This window comes from Anarrhichthys ocellatus, unplaced genomic scaffold (genome assembly GCF_004355925.1).
Source record: "Anarrhichthys ocellatus isolate YVR2014 unplaced genomic scaffold, GSC_Weel_1.0 scaffold44, whole genome shotgun sequence".
Taxonomy (NCBI): domain Eukaryota; kingdom Metazoa; phylum Chordata; class Actinopteri; order Perciformes; family Anarhichadidae; genus Anarrhichthys; species Anarrhichthys ocellatus.
This window is the reverse complement of record NW_022280074.1, coordinates 869,147-888,951: the sequence shown is the minus strand read 5'-3', so window position 1 is coordinate 888,951 and position 19,805 is coordinate 869,147. Positions and strand designations below refer to the sequence as shown.

At 42.6% G+C, this 19,805-nt stretch overlaps 1 protein-coding gene across 1 annotated transcript in view; it reads left to right on the top strand.

Moving 5' to 3' along the window:
- ajap1 (adherens junctions associated protein 1) overlaps positions 1–19,805 on the top strand; it is a 50,843-nt gene that overhangs the window by 16,497 nt on the left and 14,541 nt on the right. Inside the window, exon 2 of the mRNA XM_031868751.1 lies at positions 10,988–11,751. Within this exon, the coding sequence (XP_031724611.1) occupies positions 10,988–11,751 (764 nt within the window). The remainder of the gene's footprint in view (positions 1–10,987; positions 11,752–19,805) is intronic.

The window sequence follows — 19,805 nt, the reverse complement described above, 5'->3', positions numbered from 1 at the left end:
ATGTCATAGCAACCCCTTCCCTAAAGTGAAGAATCAGTATTTCTACAACTTAAAACTGGATTTATTACATCACTGGAGTGAGATAATCAAATGTATTTTTATATCATTGTGGGGCAAGGAAAAAAAAAGCTGTCTGTAACGTTAGTTTAGGCCATTTTCTTACTCGTACATAAAGTGAACAGAATATATAAACCAGTGAATAACGTCAGATGACGCATGGTGTAACTCTATGTTACCAGAACAACAGCAGTGCCAAAATTACTTTAAACGTGGAGAAGATAGAAGAAACGTATAGAAAATCCATTTTAAATGACTACTTCTAAGAAATGGCCCCCGTGTTGAATATCCTAAAATATCCTGCTTGGGTGGGGACAAAAGGCCCCCGCCCTATTCCTCTAACAATATAGCACTGACTGCATTTACGTACATTTACGATCCGCACTGCATCACATGAAATGTGCCACGTTCTCCCTTTGATATTTATCGCATATCCTTTATTACAAGGATTCCAAAAGTCGTGCTGGAGTCCACACAACACCGAAAACATTTAAATGTCAAAAAGAACAAATCACGTCAGTGAAAACGAAGTTTGTTGTTGGGATGCAGTCTTCCTATGCAGCTCACAAAGTCTCATTTTAACCTCTTGCTGTTTCTGTTTGGACCCACCAGAGAAATCCACCCACTGTAGTTTGAAATTCCATGAACTGCAGCTGATGAACCTTGTCCCCAGTGGATCTCTTTTTTTTTCTTCTTTTCCTTCTTCCAAGTGCCATTTTTAGAAGTGTGTGGGAGAGACACGGATACCATAGTTCAGCGTGTAAATGCTCTATCAATTGCCAGTGCTACCCTTAAAAAACAAACCTGCTGGTTATTTGTTGTAACTGAATTATTGCCACAAGGCTGAACAGCAGCACCTTTCCCAGGGGAGAGGAAAAAAACCCCACTGAGAGGTTTCAAACCACCGATGGAAGACAGTGTCTGCCATCTCACCCGGCTTTTCATCAGCGGTGGAGTCACCTTCAACGTGGCACCTTTTCAATGGCTGTGTTGGCTCGAAAATGATGTGTACTCAGTGGCAGGGCTGTCGAGGACCGTGCTGATAAAACTGCCATTGCTGGCAGCGTGGGGACGCAGAGCGAGCGGATTGAAGAAGGCATGCCCTTTTTCACCTCCCTCAGGTGAGAGGCCCATCTGCTGAGGCCTCACTTCCGCAAAACTCCCCACAAGTTCTAATTAAGACCTACTTTGCACAAGTGATCACAGTGCGATGGTGACACAGGAAGTGGGCCAGAGATACGGTGCGGAACACAATAATTAGGTGCAGAGATAATAGTTTTGTTTTACTGGGTCTAACATGACGCTAATCCTTCATTAGCCCCTTGTATTCTCGTGACAATAATTTATACACACTATAAGGAAAGAAGCTGGCTCTAAACTGAGACATTTTTAATAGCCCTATGTGTAGTGCTTCTTTAATGTATTCTCTGCTGTTTTTCCACTCTTTGTTAACCTTGACTTCTTATGATTACTAAAACATTGAGGCTCTTGTGAAGGATTTTTGAAACAGCTTCAGAAGAGCTTTTAAAGTTGGCCTCATTTACAGAGACAATATCCTGCCCTTTGTTTCTTTGCTTATCTCGGCCCCGCTGGCACAGGGTTTGCAGAAACGCCGCGCATAATAGCCTACACAGCACTCAACCACTTTGATCTTTTCTGGGGGAAGAGCACAATCATCAAGCGCTGGGCCTTGCTGGCCTTCTTGAACATGCTTGACATGCTGCAAGCCTCAAGTATGTGATGAGTTTCCTCCTCTTGGGGATAAAATGGTGATGGTGACTGGATAAAACAGGTCACATACTGTCCGATTAGGCGTAGATACTGCTGATTTGATCTGTATTTACTTCTCCAAATTAATATCATGCTCAGGTAGCAGTACCGGGAAGAGAGGACAGCAGCTCTCTGCATTTCCAACAAGAAAACACATCTGCTAACATTAGGTCAACATTAATTTAATTACCTCCGCAGGGTTCGTCTGTTTGTTTGTACATGCATTACAGTACGTTTCATTTTCATTAACATTGTAAGATAGGGCGTTTGTGCTACATTCACACCCCTTCAATTCGGAACAACAGCTCAAAGACAGCTACCATGTTGTTTAAGCAGTTAAATACAACAAGCTAATGAACACACCAGAGTCACAAGAACGACTTCCCAACTCTGGAAAAAGAGACCATCCGAGGAACACCTGAATGCACCATTGCCTGCACTCTCCGTGTGCGAGTGTCATTCTAGTTTTCTTCTAAACTTCTTCAAACTGATCCCAGTGGCGGTGTGTATGTGTCCAGCACAGGATCTGCAGCTTTTTAATCTGTGCTTGCTGCCTTTCCTAAACTGTGCGGCTGGCCCACTGGTGCCAAACGTCAACTTCTGCTGCAGCTGACTGTTTGATATCGAGGGCTGTGGGGTTTTTGGCAGGCAGTCGTTTCTTGCAAAAATCCCCAAAGTAAAATTACAAAATAAGTTACGATGTTTCATGGTGTTCAGTTTTATTCTATCAACACAGACAGCAGGTCAAACAGATGTGACTTCTCTACTCTGCTGGTGAAACGGTGTGCGTGCACATTTTTACTTCACACAGTTTTATGATTTTGAAAGTTTTGTCAACATTTACACATTATTCTGTGGCAGTTCCACCATTTAACCCTCAACTTACCAACAAATGTAACATACGAGGACGAGCTAGTGAATAAACAGAGCTACTGTAACTACTGAAAGAATAAACTACTGTAAGGAACAACCATCAGCAAGATGTTAACTTCTTCTTCAAAACATCGGTTGCATAATTAATGTCATCTGAAGATAAAAGAAGATTATAATCGTTTCATCTGTTTTATCTGTTCATATTTAGATATTAAATCTGCGTAAACTTCGGCTGGGGGTGGGGCGAGAACAATATGAAGCGTTGAAGGTTGTACTTGTAGTACCAGCAAGAACTTCAATCTACTTTCACCCCTGATGTTTCACCCAAAATGCATGAAGCGTATTAATATCAAAAGTAGCCTAACAGCTTCTATGGAGCAATACTCTGAACTGAACACCAGCCCAAAATAGGTCAAAACATTGACCGGGTTACAATCCATACGACCACTTTGCCTGTGATTCCACAGTCTGTATAGTAAACATGTATGACTCACATGCACACACAAAGGTTAGCTAACTGTGCATCATATCACTGCTGACATACGTACACATGATATGAGTCATGCGTCAGAGTTACTGCAGGGATGGTGCAGTTGTACTCGTACAAAGTGAAGCACAGAACTTAGAGTAACATGATAAATGGGCCGTCATGGGATTTTCACTGCAGCTGATTTGTAACTCCTGACCTGATTTTACACCCTGAATCATTTCATGCTCTCCTTGGCATTTTCAGTGTTGGTGATGTAGGGTATCTGCGTTGCATCTGACAAATGTAACATTCACGTGACTTCACTTTGCACAGAGCCTACTGCAACGCATGGACGGCCTGGTACATTAAAATCAGCTTCAAACATCTGCACATGAGGCCGTTGCGCTGATGCTACACATGAAGCAGAGGGAGGGAAATGTAATTACTTCATCTGGAGTGCATTAGTCATTGTGCTGCCGATAAAACGAGAACCCTCAAAAGTGCTCCGGCCGAATTCACGGATCACGAGAGAGTGAGAAACATAACAGGCCGGCCATAAAACAGCGCAATCCACAGTAGGGCACTTCACAACAATGTGACATGTGGGACGTAGACAATATCCTCTTCTGCAAAGCAACCTGTACCTTCAAGGCATAGCTCTCCGTGTGAATGGCCCTTTTCATTAACCGCTCTCACCCTTTGCTCAAGCATTTGATTCAGGATTATACTCTGAATGTTTTTCACAGACTTCAAAGGCTATTCTTTCATTCATTTTGGTCTTTTGATGGCATTATGTTGGTTGTATGAAGTGTCCAGTTACGAGGGAAGGTAAATTGTATTAAGTGCCGTGTGCAACGGATTACTCAGTCTCATGTTTTTCCCTGTTTGCGCAGCAGTGCAGCGTGGGTTTTGAAGAGGAAACTGACAGGGAAACAGAAAAAAATATCCTCTTTGGTTACAGCATTAGCGAGACTGACGCCGTGCACTTAAACTCTGCTGGCAACGGCTTCGATCCTACTTTATATGTTTTTTAACAGCATTCTGGCCATAGGCATGTTGTACACGTAGTTGCAGAATGTTATTTATTGATGACTAACTCTAGAATGCAATTAAGATGAATAAATCAGCTTGAGTCGTATGATATTTTGATTAAAAAAAAGGGAAACCCTAATTATGCGCGGCAGACCGCAGTTCGCAAGCATGAAGATCATGTGTTTAATTTGCAGTGCCTGTCAGGGCCTAATCCTAACCCCCTTAACAGTGGCATTTGTAGGAAGCTGCAGAATAAGTTGGAAGTAGATTTACCGAATATAGTACAGCTTAAATTGGCACAGAGGAGAGAGAGGAGTGAAGCCTGGTGAACCCTTCTCGAGGGAATTTTCGTATTTGGCCCGAGAAGCATAATCCAAATATATTGCTCCGAAATATCACATCTCACATACACTGTTACATCACGTGCTTTCTGTTGAAACTCTACATTGCTTCAGGTTGATGAAGGACAGACACGCATGCACACGCACACACACACACACACACACACACCCACACTCACGCACACAGTGTTCCTCTTAGTTCTGGCTATAATTGTGTATATAAATGTGTAGTTGGAACATATGGCAGGCATCTTGGCAGGATCAATAGGTACAAGAAACAATGAGAGATAACAGCAAACGTGACTTGTACAAAAAATATTATGTTTGTGTGTCTGCTCCAGGAGTGTGTATGTGTGAAATTATTTTTTTTGTATGCCTGGTGCGTCTGTGAGCAGAAGCCCAGGCTGCTTCTTTCATCTGCTGTCTGTCATGTCCTGGTTAAAATCATCACTCCAGCAAGTCTTTTGCTGACCTTCAAACCCGACTCCTCCAGGCCAACAGACAGGCTAATTAACGGTTCTCTCCATAACTTCACAGAGTAATTTCACCCCCCGTATGTCTGGCTGTAGAACGGACTCGGCATATTGAGATCCAGGACTTGAAAGCAGCCAGTTGGGTCAAAGAATATGGCCCGAATAACGCATATAAAGTAGCTTACAATCAACTTCAACTTCCCCCAGTCTTCCAATAAACATATGCATAGGGACGTGTCCTCCTCCTCTCGCAACACACCAGTTGTTCAATTTTTCAGCTAAATGCAGTTCTTCACTGAAAACCCATCTGCCTGTGTGCCCCGCAGGACGATCACTACACTTTGTGATGATAAAAATGTGAGGCGCTGGACAGCACGAGCTCACAATCAGGAGATCTCACAATTTCCACTTAAGGGATTTCCTGCCATCTTGTTGAGGCTTAACTATACACTGAAGTTCGTAATGACGCCATGATGGAGCATGTGCTCACAAAATAGGACACCAGACACACATTCCCACCAGAAAGCAATCTGGTATGTTCACACTGTGAACGCTGCAATTTGTCAGCCATCTGTGCAGTACACTTCTGAATTATACTTTCATTATGTGGGATGTCAAAGAATATTAGAAAGTTGCTTTTACATGATGAAACTTTATGTCTTAGGAATTATTATTTCCAGTCCAATTTATCTGCAGCACGAGCTGTTCTTTCTGTTTATAATTGTACTCCATGTCAACATTGAACATGTAAGCACCAATACAGTACTTTACTGGTGTATGTAGACTGGTCAATGTGTTACCATGTTACTGAGGGTACCATAATGAATGCTGCCTGATACTGGCTTATTTTAAACTCATTTAAGAAACGCTAGCAATCATTTAATTATCGTTACTTACAGTTATGTATGACAATTCTGAAAAAAGACTGACATTGTTAAAAAGAATATAGTAAGAGTTCAGCCTCTTATTTTGTAATATTGATCATAGACTATATAAAAAGTGGACGTAGTCAACCTGACATCACTCACAGGTTTGTGGACTACGATTTTGAAGCCGTTTTGAAGCCATCTTGGTTTATTTGGAACCAGAAGTGATAGGAGAGGGAGGAGCTAAGTTCAACCAAACGCTGAATGAGACATTTTCAGGCAGACTGAAAAGACACTGTGACAGGGTTAAAGTTGTAAGATGAAAACACGTACAACTTCCAGATGGGACGATGTGGTAGCAACCTGTCAATCACATGGTAGCCCCCCCCCCCGCTTAAAACACACCGTGCTATTTTACTCTAAAGCGGACCGTAAATGTAGTTAGTTTAGCTCAGCAATAGGCTGACAGATTAGAGCTGTTGACTCTACTTTGTGCTTCAGTCTAATAATATCTGTTAATTAGCTACCTAATACTTAAATTACACAATTAGTGAAGTCATTACATAATGCATTATTTGTTGTTTGCATAGATAATTGAATGCGTTGTTATGTTAGAGAACTCGGAATTACAACCTGCAGCGTGTTGGTGAACATGATTCCTCAATGGGTCCTGTGACATCCTCCTTCTACAATAGGCACTTATTAGTTATTGTCCTACTGTAGCACGGTAAACACAGGTGTAATTCATTAAATGAATTATCGTCCCATTCTATTTAGTGTGTCACACTGAGCCAGCATGCAGAGCACCAGGGCCAACCTAATGGAGCAGGGCCGTGCTTAATGCTATTAACACCTGTGTTTACCCTGCAATGTCAAATACATTGTATTTGTGGTTGGGTGTCAGCTAATTAACATCAGGGTGTCAATGCTTCAACAGTAGGCACATTGTGTGAGACAGGGAAAATACATTAATACATGAAATGACTAATAATTCATTGCAACTAGACTTTTAGAATTAAGTTAACTGATGTGTGCATACGTTCATAAATATATACAATACTGAAAGACACAATGTTGACTCGGAATTAGTACCTGGAATATTTGAATGACGAATACACCATCTGGTTTACTAAGAGTTGTATTAACTGTGTCATTTAGGCGTGATGTTAATTAATCACCTCGATCTGTGTTTATGCTCATTAATTAACACATAATTAAACAGAAAGCAAGTAATCAACAATGCAGGGACACAATACAGCTGCCATAAAAATAATTAGGATATTAAGGAACAGAAATTATTCAGATTAGGTTAACAGACTAATGGGAAAGCTCATATACCACATACACTTTTATATATATATATATATATATATATATATATTCATATATATACACTGGCGCTGGCCAGCAATTGTAGTTTTTAACATTTTTGGACAGATTATTCATGTTTTAATGGAAGGCTCCTCACAACAGTGCGTCTTGATTGATTGTGGTACTGAAGAGGATGTCGGTGCAGCTGTAAAAACTACCATGATTAATATTTGATATCACTGCTTAGCTTACTGTTGGGGAAAGACAAGAACCATTTTGAATTTTTTAGCATCAAAGCTCCTCTCACTTTTTCGAAATGTTGTGTTGGGAGTTTAAATCATTGCAATGTTACACCTATAAAACAATCTGTACCCAGCTTGATTTCATCGTCAGCGCTCTGCGGCTTTCATTCAGCTGTTGCCGTTTTAATCGCGGTTAATGTCTATTTCACACCACATAACTTTTTTCACTCGCCACCTGCCGAGATCTGAAGCAAATCGGCATTGGACCAATGTTGTGCTGCACCTAAGGTGTGGGATGTTTGCATGAACAAACATAACACAGAGGCTGTGTTCAAAATGGCATACAAATGTAATGCATTGTTCCCATTCAATCAGTATCTACTGCGTACGGCCTCCTAAACGAACAATTAGTGAGATTTTATCTGTAGACTATTCACACTGAAGCATGCTCAAGCGATAGCCGGGCCGGTCTCGAGGCAGTCAGCCAGCGGCTCCGTCACAGCTCCAGAAACGTTGCAGCAAATAACGGGCATTATTTGGATGACCTGACCACGGTTAATTTCCTGAAAACAGTATTGAAACTTAATAATAACCAATAATAACAGGGCCAGTCTCAATGCACCGATTCACCTCAATTCTGTATTATTATGGGTTTTCTCTCTGGTCAGTTAACTCTTGTTGCCATGGCTGCTCTGAAGTCTTCCTCATTGTTGTGTCCATGTTTAAACCCCACAGGGTATTAAAGCGAGGTGCTTAAAGGGTATCTGTTTAAATAACTAATGAGGACAACATGTTTTGGCATTGGTCCAGTATTGAGGAATAATGCAAACAGCAACTGCGAAATGAGCAGCGACAGAAAGTGAGCAGCGTTAATGTACCATTCCGTAAACTAAAAGTGTTGTTTTTGCCACTCAGATTGTTGTTATAAGAGTCTGACAACATTATGGAAGAGACCTTACAGAGGAATAAAACGTGTTTCTTGCCTTTCGCTTGATCCAGTGTGTTTGTTATTGTGCCCGAGTCCCGCTCAAGGAGAAGTCATGTTTTTGCTGCAGGCGGCCGACTCCTTCACATTGTCGAAATCATCTTAATATTCAGGCGTGACACTGGAAATATTTTAGATACCTTTAAGCTACTCTTTCTATACTCCTACACGTCAAACTTTCGGCACTCAGGTTTCCACCGCTGTCTTCCGGCAACTATTCACCTCGCGAGGTCTCAGAACGAGACTTCCCCTTGAGCAAGACTCCATGATTTCAGACACTAATAACAATAACAATGGGAGCCTTATCATGGCAAAAGCAAACATTTAAGTGGACGAAAGTGACGAAGCCAGCCTGCCCCAATAGGATTACATTGCAGGCCATGAGCATGTTGAAAAATACCGAAGTTACCCTTTAACAAACACGCTTTACAGCTCTTCTTTTCATCCTGCTCCAGATCACATTATGTATGATGAGTGACACCACTTCCCTGATCAGATCTTGCATTAATGTGGCACGGAGAGTTAAACTTGAGTCTCCTCCAGTGTGTTGATTGGTGAGGTGCCAGGATCTCAGTCTGAGGTCACAGCCAAAACACTCACACGACAAGTTATGATGACCCATATTTTTAACTGTCCTTAATACACTGACCTTGACTCTGCTCTTTAATGACCACATCAGTCACCATTTACGGCTCAATCAAAATGTCATTCTGCATTATTTATCAGTTAGGGGTTTGCTGGTCCGGCACAAGTCAAATAAAAAGTGGGCTGAATAATAACAACATGGTTCAGAATCACTCCTTGTGTGTATAGAAATGTTGACCCAACATCACTTGAATTGTCTTAAGTCCCTTTGTTCTTTTATTAGTTTGCACAATTATGCCTGCATTTAAATTTAGCAGCATGTCAACGACGGATGAAAGCATGAATCAGCATGTTTCGACTTGTCTTAAATGTCAACGGTATTTTGTAACTACTCACTAAACCATAAAACTCAGTCACATAAAAACATTGTGTGCAGAAAAAGACATTGGGTCTCTTTTTTTGAAAATAATCAAGTTTGAATGAATTAGAACTTTTATGTAATTTGTTTAAATAAATTGAAATGCGACCCACGAATATCCTAAACAATGTTGCTGTTACTGAAGAGACAAACCAACGTCACTCTCAGGTGGTTGTATTTTTACAAACTCTACATATAGCCTCTATTCTTGTTCACACATCAAATCCAAATAATTTTTTACACATTTTGTGCAAACAAAGAGAACAAGAACAGGCTTAGTTTACTGACAGGATATCAGGGCATGCAAGTGGTCGGATGGATTGAATTTCTTATTGAAATTTACATCCAATGATATTTTAAATCTATAGCAGAGCAGTTATAATACATCACATCACTCGGTGTGAAATTTCACAGAGTTTACTGCGATCTTTACTGACTGTCTCTCATTTGCCGAACATTCACATTCAAACACGATGACGTAGGTCTGCGTGTGAGAAGAATCACCTCTGACTTGTATCGCACTCGTAAAACCCCCGCCTTCCCAACAGTAGTCCAGCTTGTCTTGTCAAACGTCCCTCCAGTACAGCTAGACGATAGTTAGAGACCTGCAAGAACATGACTTGGCGATTATACGAACTACGGACATCGTTGTGTCGCCTCTGACAGCCGATGAACCCATTCACACTTTTCCATCCGTCATCACCTCTGTGACACTTCCAAAATGAGTCCTCGGCGTGGGCTTAAATTGGCCAAGGACAGCAGAGATGAAAGATAGCCCATAATGAGGTTTCTCCCTCAGGAATCAATGTGTAGCTTTGTTCCAGGGGCCACTGAAGGTTGTCTGTAAAAATCAGTCTGCTGCAGGGTCCCGGCCTGAGCACCCAGCCTATCTATCACCTTGCCATCTTGTTGATGAACAGACGTCAGGTTCATACAATAACAAAGGGCATTTTTTGGACATACTTTGGTTTTGAATACGTTAATGCGGTAGCTGTGTAGGTGAAGGTTTCTGCGATACTCTTGTGGTGCTGTGTCTTCTGCTGGCCTTGCGTGTTACCTCCCTGATCATTGCGCTGCATAATCAAATCGCCCTTTGGGAATCAGATGACTTTGTTTCAGAGGGAGATAATGCAGAATATGATGATCAGCTAAACCAGGCCTGACCTTGTGTGTCGGCGTAATCATCCCCGGATTGATATGAATCTGTAACATCAAGGATAAGTCATCACTGCTTTTAACTGCTGAGAGCAAAGAGTGCAAATCCATAATCTTTCACATGTTGTACAATGTTTACTTTGTGCCCCAACCTTTACGCCGCAATTCAAGAGGCGCTCCGCGAAGCTAATTGTCATCGAAGATTAATTGAGTCAGAGCTGAAGAAGTTGCGGAGTAGAACTTTGCTGGGAGTGCAAAATGGAGGGTGAATACTGATGTGAATCTTTACAACTGACCACTAACTTGAAGGTGGGAGACGGAGACAACCCGATTAGTACGGTTTGAACATATAGTGAACATACAATGAATCTAAAATGCCTTCTCTCCTTCACTTTCTCCCTTCTCTGCAGTCCGTCTGCTTTGAGGCCAGGCAGCTGTGTGGGGCACCGGGTGTGGATCCTGCTGGCCATGACCCACCTCACCCTGGACTTCTCCGTGTGCAGCCCCCTCAGTCAGGGCATCGGGGTCAAACTCACGCCAAAAGCGGTGCCTCGTTCTCGACCTCGCTGGCAGCCGCTGTGGGACGCGCCCAACAAGCTTCACTGGAGAACGGTGAGCCCGTTGGCCCGCCGCCTCCTCAGCCCTATTCCTCCTCCACCCCAAGACAACAGGGCAGGGGTAGGGCCAAAGGTCAAGGGCCAAAAGCATCGGAAGCCAGCACATAAAGGACAAGCAGCGTGTAAGGAGTGCCGGTTGAGATACTCTCAAATGGAGACGAGTGATCCTTTGGCTGTAATAGCGGGGGCTCCGGCAGCTTTGTCCGGCGGGAGCAGAGGAGACGCAGTGAGGTTGTTACTTAGAGCCAGGAGGCAGCTCAAATGGGACAGCTATGACAAGTCTCAGGAGGGCCGGACTACCACAGTGGCTGGATTTATCGACTGGGGACCCACGGGGACAGATAGCGTAGATGACAACGGCAAACAGGATCCCAACGCAACGCTGTCCACCAAGGTCTCAACCACCACAGTGGCCACAACCCCTAGCACTACAACCAGGCTGTCCCAAAGGACTTTCACTGTGGTCACCACACCAGAGCCCAAGAGGCTAAGCACCACCAAGGCCACTGTCGGCTCCGGGGAGACTGTCAAACCTAAGCCATATGGGGAGACACCAGGTAAGACATAAAACAGCTTCACGGCTCATCATCTAGCATGAATTCCATGGTTACCATGAAATCATTCTTTGAGCTGCCTTTGTTGCATCTTTTTTGCTTCAGTCACACTTAACATTCACCCTTCAATACAGAACAGATGCTGTAAAGATTTCCATTTAGTTCTGTTCTGCAGGTTGTCATTTTAACGAAACAGTAGCTCACTTCACCTTTAACGAGAGACAAATTACAAATTCATGAAATCATTTCTGAAAACAGATAAGAAACCTGCATGGCATACAAATGAACTCCATGGATTTCATCCAGATAAATAAGCTCCTGCTCTGCAAAGTTCATACAACCTCATTTGTTCATGCGATGAGGTATCTAATGGTCAAATTTGTACCACATTTATAAATGGGCCTTTTGACACAGTGTGACAAACTCAAAACAAAGCAACTGAATCAGGAATGTTCAGAGCATCAACTGAAAGTTTGCCATTGTGAAGGTTGAACGGACAAATAAAGGAGTCCTACCATTCTAAAAAGTCAATATGTAAGACTAAACTTCAACAAACTAATATAATAATGATATTTAAAGGGCTAGGGTTGGGGTTAGGGGTTTTCTCTAATTATATTGCAAACTCTTTTCTACCTTTTCACTGTCGCACATGACTAATGATATAATTATCTCTGATATAATATCGCAGCTTGGGAAACCAGCACCTTATTCACAGAGTATGCCCTTGACCACACTGTTCTGCTCGTGCCTGACTTACTGTACATGACCACGTGTGGTTTTTATGGATAGTAGTCCCAGTGCAGCGAACACACAAGGCTCCCAGCCAGACATATTGGATTTACCATTTCATTAAGTCCATGAGGAACACGGCGCTTTAAATGGACCATACAGGTAGCCATAAAACATAAGTCATGTTTAACAACTTGTGAAGCAAGCACTATGCTAATTGCACCTTTCCCCATTTGGTGCATTAATATGAATGTCATAAAATTAGGCAGCTAACAGTAACGGTGATCAAAAGTCCTTGGCCACCTCCTACTCAATTACAATGAAAAATGTCTTAAAGCACAGCGGAATGTGGAAATGTACAGTAGAAGTCCTGCTGTTGAAAAATAGTCCTCGCTCTGAAAAATGAAAGAAATATCTACATTGCCTTAATTATGAAGCCTAAATAAATTCACATGACAATTCCCCTGTGTTGTTTTAGGACTTTACTGTTGTCTCAGTCCAAACACTTGAGTTATACTGTTTGGAGAAATGTGGAGAGTTTTTGGGGGGTTTTGTGGAGCCGTACTGAGATGACCGTACCAACCTTTATAGTTTTGATGGAAGCTTAGCTGCATGCATAGGTCACGTCAAGCTGTGAGTTTGACGGTCCTAAATGGGAACAAGGGTTGGGAAATATGTTCAAAATCAGCCCAACAAATGGAAATTGCCGATATGTTTGTGTTCGAGTTTGCTACGTTCCACAAGTTCTCTCAGCAAATAAATAATCAAAATAAACTCACATTAACTATCTTCCTCATTAAACAGAAAAATACAACCGTACAGCTTCTGAATCTCACTGTAAAACACTCTTAATTCAAACTCGACAGAAACTAAATAAAACTCAACAAACCATGTTGGTCCAACAATCACCGACTCACTGAGTGAAAATATGTTGGCTCTACATGTTGTTTTTACACGCTGCCTCTCTCTCTGGCTTCTGAGCAGTGTCTCATACTTGCTCTTCGGAGGCAGACCATTAAATAAAAATATGAAAATATATTGCAAAAAAACAAACAAAGAGGGATGTCATCAATCGCACATATATTTGTCCAATCATCCAACCCCCAAGCAACCGTTGAAGCTGTTTGCTGTTCATGTTAAAAAAGAGAAACACTCAGATTCTTAACTGGGAACACAAATGATCATAAAAGTAGGTTTTAATGTTAGCAGTATAAATCCATATTGTGCTATGGTGACGGAGGTGTGTATATTGAATGTGAAATGAAGTGGCAGCATGTAATTGCCTTGTCAGCGATGTTGTGATCCCTTTATTTTCATTTGATTGGGAGGTGAGTGCGTGACCACCGAGTGATTCAAGACGATGGCTTCATATTTTATCCTGGAAGGAACTCTGATGAGGAAAAGAGAGGTCTGGTTCCTCAGACTGGGTGCACATTATTATATCAATAAGCAGACTGTCTCATCAGAGCAGATCAAAATAATGTCTTCTCAAAGCAAAGCCCGGTGCTTAAATGCTGCAGAAAACGTTCCTTTTTCCTTCACAACACATTAACCCGTGTCTGCCTCATATTGGCCCCAAGGCAAGACATAATTACCACACCGACAGCACAGCATTGGATCGCTGATAAAAGGAAACTATTAGCGAAGGAGAGGTGCTTCACTCCGTCTCTTTCTTTTATCTTTCCTGCTTTGTCTTTGAAGATGTTTATGGATGCATTGTATTCAATCTAAGTCTGATTATGGAAACTTAGGTAGGAAAAACTAATGATGTTAATCAGGTGATAATCAGAGCTCATAACTATTCAACTCCACTGGATTCCTGCTCTTGTGATTTATTATGGCATGTATTCAGTCCAATCGAGAAATACTTTGTCCCTTATGGAATAATTTAAGCAAAGTGTCTTTGCAAACAACTGAGGAAAGAGGACACACACACACACACAACTCATATCTATTATATAATATAGAGAAACTCTCTCTACTTTATCTGAAATGTTGTGTTGTTTTTTTAAAAGAAAGGATAGTTATTACATTTTCTGGCTTAAAGGATGGCTCATATTTACTTGTACTCACCTTGTACTACACAGTGTAATAACATGGCTACATTGCGGTTTTATCGTGCAATGCGGTCTCGAATGCATCTTGGTTGCATTTACACTTTACTTTTGTGATATCAAGAGAGAGAGAGCAAGGGAAATGTTATTTTGGACCTCGGGAGATCATTTTCACTGCATATTAAAATATTTATGTTAACATCCTTTTAACCTGCATACTTTTAGTGGGTAATTGAGTTGACATAGTCATCCTAATTAAACAGCAAATTCCCAACATCAAATAGCTGCCTCAGTGAAACGACTTCATTACAAATTGTATGGCAGTGCTTAAGACAAAGGGCTACTTCGGCAGTGCTGAAAGAGGTTCTCTGGTTCTTATGGCGAGTGAACTTCCATTTAATTGCGCTGAATTCTAAATTCAGAGCGTATCTATTTCCTCCACACAGCTTCTCAACATGGCAACGGCTGAGCCAGCGGCCCGCAGCACAACATCGCTAACACTGCAAACAACGGCAGAGGTGCTGACAGTTTGAGAGACGGTGTTTACCTGAGGGGGAGCCAGAGGGTGGGCGCTACACTGCCACGACAACGCCGTCGGTCACGATGGCCTTAAGAGCCTTGTAACCGCCTCAAGAGCACAGTGCAGAGCGGAGGCCAAGAGCTAGCCAGTGGGGCACGTTCACGTGCACCGACATACACTCAAAGCACGCGCGACTGATTCGGCTATGTAAACAAAGCACACAGAGGGAGACCGAATGCTCTGCTCGGGTAGACATTACTCCAATATATCTTTATAATGATGCTCTGAATATTATTCAAAGAAACCTTAAAGGCTGACTTTGGGAGTTATGCTGGTGCACATGCACACCATCTCATGATAATGGAGATGTATTACACTGAAAATGTATAAGCGGTTCAAATACTGCTCATACATTCCAACTACGAGTGTTCAAATAGAAGAGGGGCAGGGTGCGAAACATGCAGCTCCGTGAACACCAGGTGATCTGTGCCCCACGTGAACGGGTGAACGTCAAAATCATGCGCTTTAAATACTGTTGCAATTCCTCACTATTTGATTAATCCCAGTAATCAGAGAATCAGTGTGCAAGGGAGCTGCTCTGTGTCCAGCAGCTGTGTCTAGCAGCTGTGTCTAGCTGCTCTGTGTCTAGCAGCTCTGTGTCTATCTGCTCCGTGTCTATCTGGTCCGTGTCTATCTGCTCCGTGTCTATCTGGTCCGTGTCTAGCTGCTCCGTGTCTATCTGTCTCTCTATCCAGCTGTCTCTCTGTCCAGCTGTCGCTCCGTGTCTATCTGCTCCGTGTCTAGCTGCTCCATGTCTATCTGTCTCTCCGTCCAGCTGTCTCTCTGTCCAGTTGTCTCTCTGTCATCCAGCATCTCAGACAGAAAGGCCTCAGCTCAGAGAACACCTCTGGGAGAAACGCACCCAGCCACACTGACGTCACAGCTAATTGTAATCTAAAAGCGCTGATGTAGAAATGACAGGTGACACAAAAACATGTCTATTATGGGCAGAACTTCAACCAACAATTACTATGTTTATATACTATGGAACTCAAAAATGTTAGTATCTACTTATCCCGTTCAGAATAGTGTGGAGCCTATTCTGTATGTTGGGTTCCTTTTATTAATAGCAAATACGTTACCTGGATATGACCTATTTCTGTTTCCTTATACAACTAAATTAGAATAGCTGTTTTTGGTAAGAATAATACACATAATGAATTCCACATAAACGTTCTGGCCACTGCAGCTCAGAAGATGCATATATGTGTTTGTATCATTGCAAGTCAGGCTCTCGGGAACTGTGGGATTACAGCAGGAGCATCTAGCCCAGCAATAAACGGTCTGCATGAACTAATTCACTCTGACTCATGAATACTGTGGGCAACCAGCACAAATTCAAGCCATTAGTGTACTTTGTCTCAGCCACATAAGGCATGTGATGTGAGTATCATGACCGTAATCATCTCACGCTGTGTGTGTGTGTGTGGGTGTGTGCACATCACTGTCAAACATGAATGCAAGTGGTTGTTTGTGGAAGGAAGTAGAGAGCAGAGGAGGAAAGGATTTCTCACATAGAAGTGCGGCACAGTAGTCTATATCTTCCACTTTCTCACTCGACTGTGGTCTAATGTAATCATTAATACATCGAGTGGTGATGCATCTCTGACAGCCTGTTGCATCCGTCTCACCATGAAGGCAGAAAAGACTCGCAGCGAGCGCCAGAGCCCAGCGGACCAGTTGCCAAAGTTTCCTGCCTCCTAAAATAAAATGTCTCCTCACATTAAGTCCGAACACACACACACACACACACACACGTTGGACTAACTAGGCAGAATCTGATCATCCAGAGTCTCGTCATTAATTTACCTCTTTTTGTCTCTGTGCAGAGGAGTTTCACCATGCTCAGATACTCACCCACTCGTTTTATTATCACCATGTATGTGATGCCAGCTAGGCCCAGTCGAGCCAACACAGTCTGTGTGTTGTTGGTAACCGTAGTCAGACATTATTTTTCCGTCAATATTACTGTGATTTCATGCATTCTGTCCCCTAAGAAGGAACATTTGCAATGTGACTTGATTGTAAAGTATTCTGACTGTTGTTGAGTGTGAATAAGGTCAGCCAGTATAATTAGTTTTGGGGGCATAACATAAGAACAAATCTGTAACAGTTGTGTTATAGATTTACCTATAATGCCTGATGCTATGTTTGGAGCAGACATGGTCCATGGACTTTAAATCCTCACAAACCATGTTTCATTAGTCTTTCTTCTGTGACATTTTGCCCACCAGTTTGGCTTGTTCGGACACCAACTGTGTAATGACACTGAGTACATGATAACTCGCCACAGCTCGTCTGTGTTGCACTTATTGACTGCAGGCTATGTGTCTTTACTCCCACTCACCGTTGGCATTGAGAGTGCAGGACAACCAAAGGGACAACTCCTTCTGTTGTTGCAGAAAATCCAACAAGTTCACACCCTTTCCCGGGACAAAGACGTTGATGTGGCTTGTAATCAGTGAAAAAGGCCTTTCTGTGCAATTTATAGTTTGATTTTCTTTTGCACATTTAGTATGCACAGTTTTCCAATGAACAGTGTCAGCACATAGAATTTAGTTGTCATTTGGAAAAGCAGCCTCGCTGAAGGTGGCTGTAATTCCGTAATCAGGCACTGTGCCATGTTGAAATAGCCCAGCAGGCCACTGGTCGGAGTACTAAAGCAGCCATGATAATTCAGCCTTGGTGGTTAATAACTTAAACGTACATGTGATTCCCTGTGTTGAGACCGTGTGCATTGTCAGCCTCAGAGTGTTTCTCGTGCATATCTTACTCCGTCAGGAGTTTGTCTGGATGATGCAGCGCTTAGCGGAGGCCTCCTGCTGATCCTGCTCTCACAGCGCTCTGGACATACAAGAGGTGGGAGGAGGAGGAGGTGGTGGTGAGGGGGGAAGGGGGGGGGGGATAGCTGTGGTGCATCCAGATGCTCACTGATTGTTCCCGGTGACTGTGCTGCTAGTAACTGCGACCCCCCTCTACTCTACACAGATGGAGCTGTCAGCTCCATTATGGCTACGAGATGATTAAAGCTGCAGTCAGTAGAGCCACTACTGATAACTTAGGTCTCGTTAGACGGTCTGAGGCAGGCTTGTGTGGAGGAAGCAAAAGGTACCATGTGTTCCTGATCGATACTGTAGAGACATTTTAAACAAATGAAAAACAAATGTGGTACCAAAAAAAAAGAAATTAGTATTGTATATTCCTCCTTGTAAACTGTTTTAGTCACACATCTGAGCCATACACATCATAGAGTGCAGAAACAGAATAATAAAAAGCTATCAATCCACAGAACCGTAATAAGTGGCAATAACAGGAACCAATAACGCTCTCTCTCTCCTTACCATTATCTCCCTCCATCTCCCCTCTCTCTCGCCCACACACACATTTCATTGTTCATTTTTCATTTCAGGGTTGTTCAGAAAAGCACTTCCCTACTTTTGACTGTCATTAGCCAGAATTTTTGAAAACCTCCTAAAGCCTTGTTCAGCCCTGTTTTTGCCATTTCCGGATTGTATCTAGATTGATTTTAGGAAATATGAAAAGCAAAAAAGAATACATGAAATGTAATTTTTGCAAATTGGATACAAAGCACTTTTGGAATTTTTGGTTTGAGATTCCAATCAGATTTCTACGGCTGCATCTCAGCTGATGCTCTGTTCGCTGGAAACAGGTTTCAAAGTGCTGAGCACAATCCATGCTGCCACTAGCAGAGCGCTATGGAGGACAACAACAGTCTGCATAGTTTTTTGTCATATAGCCGATTTATGTATAATGGATGTGGCCCACAAGCTGTTAATCGAATAGGCCCACCGTAGAGCCTTACAGTCCTGTCCTGTGGCGTCCTGAAACAGACACGTTTACATCACTCCAGTAAAAGATGGTATCCGGCGTAAGAGCCAGCAGGTGTTTACAATAAATAGATCCGTCCCGCATCCAGCAATTCACATCACGCGTTCAAGTTTGTGAAAGGAGGGTTGGAGGGTTAAATGAATGGAGTAAATAAGTAAGTCTACATCCACTGTAGTGCAAAGTGAGGACATGTAAAATGTATGTTAAGTGTCCCAGGAATCTATTTTTAAAGAGGCGAGCGCAGTGAACATTGTAATGCAGCATTGTGACCCGCGGTGGACCCGTAGAGGCGTACGATACAGCCTCTTCAACACGGAGAGACACAGGGAGATGGAGAGAAGGCACTTCTCCCAACGGTTACCATGGCAATCCAATAAATTTGCCATTACTCTCTGTATTGACTCTCAAGAAAGTGGGTAAAAATGAATCTGCTTTTCTCGAGCGTTAAATTCTGGACTTAAATGCGGATGCCTGGTGACAGGCGTGCAGAGTCAAACCACCCCCCCCATCGCCTGATTTACAGAAAACCGAGCCAAGAGGAGACGAAGGGGCCAGACTGAGAGATGCTGTTTCACTCTCTGTCTTCATGGCTCGACACATCTGCTTGAAGGAAGAGGAAGTGCAGATGTTGACTGAGACGCTATTTGGATGCAGGAGAGCTTCTGTCAATCCCAGGGGGACAAGGCAGAATTTGAATACGACTTGTTGAACAGAGACATAACAGAGAGGAAGACGGAGCACACATTGGAAGTGGACTCGGAGCCAGACAGTGCAGGTGCACGGTGTGTTTCCCACTCCAGTCACCTGCTCAACAATTCAGCGAAGCTTTGTTCGATAAAAAATAA